The sequence below is a fragment of the Apostichopus japonicus genome, chromosome 16, assembly GCF_037975245.1.
Source record: "Apostichopus japonicus isolate 1M-3 chromosome 16, ASM3797524v1, whole genome shotgun sequence".
Lineage (NCBI taxonomy): Eukaryota > Metazoa > Echinodermata > Holothuroidea > Aspidochirotida > Stichopodidae > Apostichopus > Apostichopus japonicus.
The window spans coordinates 6,167,699-6,175,000 of record NC_092576.1 but is presented as its reverse complement, the minus strand read 5'-3'; the positions used below and the strand labels follow the sequence as shown (position 1 = coordinate 6,175,000).

Sequence of the window (7,302 nt, the reverse complement as noted above, 5' to 3'; positions counted from 1 at the left end):
TTTTAATGCCTAAGATTCAAGACCGGTGCTGTGGCCAAGTGGATAAAGGCGGTGGCATTTGAAGCAATGAGGCTTAGCAATCGGGAGGTTCGGGGTTCGATTCCCGGCCGGGTCATAGTAAGGTGGGTTTTCATCCAAGAACAGTCTATGGTTTTCCCATCTGAAATGACTTTCTGAATTGAAAAGATTCCAAATCTGAGTTAAAATAATGTTGAATTGGAAGCCTACCGACGTGTAAGTTGTAATCCATAAAGCCCTTGCGGGTTTCTCCCACATTTGTGGTCGCTTAAGCGTCGTAAAGATAACTGCTGATTATTATTATTATATATTTATAAAGTTCACAAAGAAAGAAGAGGGCGCTTCGGGTCACATAACAAAAGATGAGCCACATGTGAAGTCCTGAAATAAACTAAAATTGACATAGCTTCTGTACAGGCCAAAACTTCAATGTAGGACGGGACGCTACTTGCCACCGCAGGGATTATTTAAATTACCGTTAAATTGTTCAGACTGCAAAAGTAGTCTGTCTGAGGAACTGGATTAGAGCGTATAGAATTAGACACAGATGTGATCGACCAGAACGTAATGAAGGTCAGGCTCCTGTTGGTAAGACAATTATAGAAACTTGAAAACAGTTTGAACTTGTAATCAATGAAAAGATCCATTAGTACTAGGAAGATTCTGAAAAAAAAAGAAGTGGAAAATATATGTGGATTTATAGGAGAAGTTGATCCAATAGGTATTAATGTAATAAAATAAGCTTTAGATGAGGAGTTTTCTGCTCATAAGTCTGTTCAAAATACATTGTAGCTGCCTCAAGGATGGTGCATCCTTCTTCATTATATAGCCTTGATAATTTGACAAATTATTTTAGATCATTTAAACGTTATGCCGTGTGTCCTGTTTCAAGTTTGCCTTCTCGTCCATACATATATACATTTAGAAAATTAAATTAATATAAATATATATATATATATATATATATATATGCCTATATATATATATATATATATATATATAGGCCGATATATATATGTATATATATATAAATGAAAAGCGTAATGAGTTGGAAAATCAAGAACAGTGAAAAAACTTTCAGCCTCCACCGATATATATATATATATATATATATATATATATTATATATATATATATATATATATATATATATATATATATATATATATATATATATATATATATATATATATATATATATATATATATATATATAATAAAAGTCGAATCGTCGTGCACTTCTTGTAGACGGCAATTTTCCTGTAGTTTTTTTTTTTTGTTCTCTTTCGATGGGGTGACATCCGGCAAAGATGCTTAAACTGAAAATGACCCGCAGGTTTCTATATAGGTCTTGTAAATGATATGACAGGTGGTTCTGAAAAAAAAAACTGATTCAGACGTTCAGTACCTTAAAGTATGTGAAAGATCTACTGATTGACATGTGCACGTCGTGTTGGGAGACCAGGGTGGAATTGACAGTAACTTCTGCTATATCTAACAAACTCAGTAAGTCGCATTGACATCACTGCCATGCCGACTTTCTTTTCCTTTAAAACAAAAAGGTTTCAATTCCTGCTACTCCATGTCGCTTTTCGGTGATCATGCACTGAAGAAGAGCTATAGTTATGCTCGAAAGCTCTGCATTTTGTTCTAGAATTACACTATTCTTATCTTCAAGATAACACATACTTACACTCATGTTACCAACTTATGTTAAAAAAATGTACGAAATTTAGAATTTTGAATATTTTCCCGAAAACACGTACATCCATGAGATATATTAATAAACTGTCAGCACATTTAGAAAATCCATTTTTCCGCGATAACAAGTGGAATAAATTTGCACTAGAATTACAAATATTCACACTTTTAAGATAACATTGTCACTCACGTTGCTAACTTCTTAAACAAAGGAGAGAATTTTTGAATTGAATTAATAACTTCATGATAACCTATTCCTTTAGACTAATTTTTTTTTCACGATAACACTTAAGCCTTCTCTCGTGTTGCCAGTTACATTGGTACAATTTTCACCAACGATGGTCTTGTTTTGCCTACCGGAATACTTCTTTAATTTGGAGACAAGTTAGATTATTCAATGACAATTGTCTCTTCTAGAAATTTAAAACATCACAAGCCTGAAATTTGGCCAACGATGGTCTTGTTTTGCCTACCGGAATACTTCTTTAATTTGGAGACAAGTTAGATTATTCAATGACAATTGTCTCTTCTAGAAATTTAAAACATCACAAGCCTGAAATTTGGCCAACGATGGTCTTGTTTTGCCTACCGGAATACTTCTTTAATTTGGAGACAAGTTAGATTATTCAATGACAATTGTCTCTTCTAGAAATTTAAAACATCACAAGCCTGAAATGTGGCCAACGATGGTCTTGTTTTGTTTATATTGCGTAGTAAGTAATCACGGTTAGCACGTGATCTCATCTTGCCAGATACCTTAATGCAGCTAAGACATATATATATGTTCACGATCTGCACATATTATACAATGATTCCAGATACATTAAATGATTATTAAATTAAACTTTGAACATCCATATCCTCACGTTAACACATACCGGTGCTCGAGGGAAGGGGTGGGGTGGGGGCGGGGAGGGATTTTTAACTGTCGTAATGAGATCATCTTTGCAGCGATTAATGTAGCAGGTGTGTGAGGGAATGTTTCGACAAAGTCGGCTCTGCCTACCGGAATACTCCTTTAATTTGGAGACAAGTTAGATTATTCAATGACAATTGTCTCTTCCAGACATTTAAAGCATCACAAACCTGAAATCTGACTTAAGATTGAAGTTTAGTATTGAAATGTCATAGTCGAATTGACCAAAAGTACTAATTAATATAGAAGAGGGCTACAACCGTTTCTATAAGCTAGTATATATTGGTGATGCCATGATTCCTCTCATAGTCTCATATCTTAGTGTTAACCCGCTGTTTTATTTTGTAAAACTCTAATAACTCAATCAAAACAGGTTCTTTTAATGTCATAAAATCAGCAGGCCACTCTAAATGATACATTTAACACCATTTGTTCTGGAATAAAATTGTGACGCCCTTGTGAACCTGTTTTTTGGGATCATCAAAGTATAGATGTTGCACGAGGGAAACGCTAGTCAGTGGCGTCACCAAGGGGTAGCCTGGTGGGGGGGGGTGGGCACGTGCCCTACCCAAAAGAAAATCGTGCCCCCAGGTGCCCCCCAAATGCGATTTGTAGTGTTAGAAAAAGACAAAGGACGAAACGTACTATGTTGATCAGTAAAACTTCTTTCCATCGACCATCACAATAACCAGTTGTTTTCCTACTAACAAGGTCACAGAGGCCCGGCGTGAACCGCTTTTGCTCAAACTTTACTACTACCCTACATGAATTTTAATTTAAACTGTCAGCACCCTTCTTCAATTAAACTTTGTAAACTTTCCCCAAACCTGGCACGCAGGCAAAAACCCACCGTACGTAACTTTACAAGTAGACAGAAGTGCCACAGAGTGTTGCTTAGCAACTGAGGTACTGACCTAATGGTTGGTGTTTTAGACTTCGTAGTCCAGTCGCTTTTAATTGATGTCTTAGACTACTCGAAGGAAACCCTTTTAACTAAAGAAAAAGAAAGAAAAGAAAAAAGAGAGAGGTGAAGGAATATTATCTGGAGTGCTAGCAGTTTTTTTCCTTAAACGATCGGCATCGAATCGATATCGAATTAGTCCGTCGGGCGACGATCCGTCGGCCCTCTACAATCGGAAGTAAAATATTAAATAATTATGCTATCTTGACGATGTCCTCCCCCTCAACCCCACCCCCACCCCAAAGAAGATCGAGCGAATGAACACATACAATCAAGGAGTTGCCATTGTGTGTACTTATCGTTATAGACAATATAGAACGAAAAGGAAAAAAAAAGTGGAAACGAATGTCTAGACCACCGAGATTGCATGAACAATGGGACTTTAATCAATAAATGTTTGAAACTTAAGTGGACCATCAATAACAGTATCACATACCAGAATATCAAATATAATTTATTGTCTTCATGTGGTCTGAAGGCAACCTCCAGACTTTGACATGCAGCTTTAAAAAACAGAACAGAAAAAAAAGTGGGGGGGGGGAAGCGGTTTAGCTAGCTATTTGCAGCCGCTTCTATCTCCCAGCGGTAACACAGAAATAATGGTTGTGGGTGACACGATGTGACCTTTGTCGATATTCACACGGTACTCACATTTCTGCACACCTGAGGTCTGCTCCATTGTCCATTGTGCTTTGTGCAAAGATTACGGTAGCCTTTAAGTACCATTTGATTTAATGCCCAAATAAAAAGGGGCTACAATAATTAAGAAAGTGTGTAAATTCCAGTGAGGTGATGTTAGCCAGTTTTATTAGCTTTATTTTGCTTGGGATTCAGGCCCGGAAGTAAACGTTTGAAGGGCACAAGGCTCATGCGGAGGAACTGTCTTAATTTATGCAACAAAAATTCATAAAAGTCCGCGATAGGACAGATATTAATCACACAAATAATGACAACTTGACAAAATTTAGTTTGAATCTATTTTATTGCCGATTGGGTAACTAAAGCAAGACTTGACCAAAATAACCACAGTGTACAACGACGTAATAAAAAAGTTTGAATCCAATTGATGGTGTGGATATAAATGCAAATAAAGATAAATTAATTGCAAGGACTCTGTTGTCAGATGTTAACTGAAAGCTTCTCAAGATAACCCCTCTAAAAATGTAATTTTTGAAATGCCCGCTTGGAGTCTTTCAGATAATTGTAAAAATAAAGAGGTATGTTTTGTTACTATAATTTGTTCATCAAAAATGAAAAGGAACTTCACTTAACTTTGATCATACCTTTAGAAACATTTTGAATCCCATGCACAAAGCTGAATATTGAAGGACCTAAAACAAGTGAGGGCCTAAGGCTACATCTTTATTAGCTTGCGGGTTAATCTGACCCTGCTTGTGGGGTTATCTGACCCTGCTTGTGGGTTAATCTGACCCTGCTTGTGGGTTAATCTGACCCTGCTTGTGGGTTAATCTGACCTTGCTTGTGGGTTAATCTGACCCTGCTTGTGGGTTAATCTGACCCTGCTTGTGGGTTAATCTGACCTTGCTTGTGGGTTAATCTGACCCTGCTTGTGGGTTAATCTGACCCTGCTTGTGGGTTAATCTGACCTTGCTTGTGGGTTAATCTGACCCTGCTTGTGGGTTAATCTGACCCTGCTTGTGGGTTAATCTGACCCTGCTTGTGGGTTAATCAGACCCTGCTTGGATCATGAATTTGCTGCACTCCGTTTCACTAGTTTTGGTATAGTCACACATAATTAGATTCCCCTAAAACTGGATTCACGTGCTTATAAATAGCCGCCTGCTCCTGGTTAGAGAAGTACTCCCCGTTTAATATCAAAATAAGAAATAACTGAATATTTTGTGTCCCACAAAATGTAACGTCATGGTTTGCTTTTTTGTTGTATTTTCAAACTCTGTAGAACTAAATATATAGTTGTCATACGTCCTGTTCAGTGCAATGTTGGAAGACTGACGAAACAGATTCAGTTTTCATGTGGTGCCAGTAGATTATAGCAAATCCCTTGCGTAATCAGAGGAAGCGAGGTGCGTTGAGTGGGGGAGGGGATGGGCGGGGGGGGGGAGAGGGGAGTGCAGGTAAGATACCCCTCAACTTGGAACACTTGCTCCCGCCAGTTTGCCCTCCGCAACCAAATCAAAATCTCAAATTAATGCAACCGTCGGCATTTTTGGAAAAATACATTGTCTTCGAAAAAAAAAGTGAGTAGAAAGTGACCTTCAAATCACTTTTCTCGTTAATGTTCTTCCATTCATCCATTTAAAATGTCTACGTTCAATGGTCGTTATTTTTATCCGTAGATTTGAAGGAGTCGTAAGCTCGTAGTCTCTCAGCTCAACTTTTCCCGTCTACCTTTTGGGATCGCTATCAAACATTTTTTCACGAGTACGGTCGTTAGTCGATAAACTTTCCCAGAAACCAACAGAGCTGTCTGCAAACCACTGAGCGACCGGGCGGCAACCAAACCGCAACATTTAGGAACGTGTGGAGATAACAGAACGAGTGCACGACACTTTCAACAATATCGGCAGACGTCTGCTCTAACAGGTAGTCAAGTTAATATAACAGGCCATAGAAGCTGCTATTATAGATCATCAAGATGGAAAAGCGAACCGTGTGCAGCAGCATATTCGTCAACTTTCTGTTCATGTTACTTTTGTTTAACGATGTCGGAAGTCAAGAGGATCACCATGGACATGACCACGGGCATGACCATGGACACGAGACGGTAGTTATCGAACCCGAGGGACCGAGTCCTTTCTTCCTGACAAAATCGTTTCTCATCGAGAAGGAATTGAAAGTTATTCAGAACGGACAAGCGGAAGAGTTCACCATCGATGCCGATCAGTTGACGGAGATAACCGAGCTCTTACTCGGAAGATTCAACTGCTCCGAGAGACTGGACGAAACATGCCGAGAGGTGAGTAAGGACATACCAGTCCAGTGTAACGAAGAAAATTCGTCAACTGCTTGTTAGATAGGGAATATTTGCAAATTTATGAAAACAACCTCGAATATTTCTTCATCTTCTCATTAAGGTCTTCAGTACTGGCCTTTGGGGACAAATGTTAGCGTAGCTAAAAAAAAAAAGAAAAATAAAATGAAAAGAAAAGAAAAGAGAGACAAAAATATGCTGAATAGTTTTCAAAGGCGCTTTCTTGAAGGTTTTAACTCTCTTCGCGATAATCATTAGACAAGGAAAAAGGGTTCAGATTGACAATCTAATATCTCAGCGCGGGAAAAAAGTAGAGTTAAGGGCGGCAGTTAAATGAACTTTTGTACTTTGAGCATGGCTGACCATTAATTGACTTTCTAACATATCTGTGGGCGATACTGTTGACCTTTAAGAAAAAAGAGAGAGAAATATGCTGAATAGTTTTCAAAGGCACTTTCTAGAAGGTTTTAACTCTCTCCGTGATAATCATTAGACACGGAAAAGGGGTTCAGATTGACAATCTAATATCTCAGCGCGGGAAAAAAAGTAGGGTTGAGGGCGGCAGTTAAATGAAATTTTGTACTTTGAGCATGGCTGACCATTAATGGACTTTCTAGCATATCTGTGGGCGATACTGTTGACCTTTAAGATCCCTAATCTTGATGAATATGTTTTCCACTTTCATAGCAGTTCAAAAGATCATGGGGTTTGATGTGTGTGTGTGAGTGTGGGGGTGGGGAGGGGGGGGCGGCT

The 7,302-nt window shown here is 38.3% G+C and overlaps 1 protein-coding gene across 1 annotated transcript in view; it reads left to right on the top strand.

Annotated features, from left to right (window-relative positions):
• The window catches only part of LOC139982582 (zinc transporter ZIP4-like), a 36,035-nt gene that overhangs the window by 3,382 nt on the left and 25,351 nt on the right, over window positions 1-7,302 (top strand). The window contains exon 2 of the mRNA XM_071995498.1: window positions 5,915-6,534. Within this exon, the coding sequence (XP_071851599.1) occupies window positions 6,214-6,534 (321 nt within the window). The 5' untranslated portion in view covers window positions 5,915-6,213. The remainder of the gene's footprint in view (window positions 1-5,914; window positions 6,535-7,302) is intronic.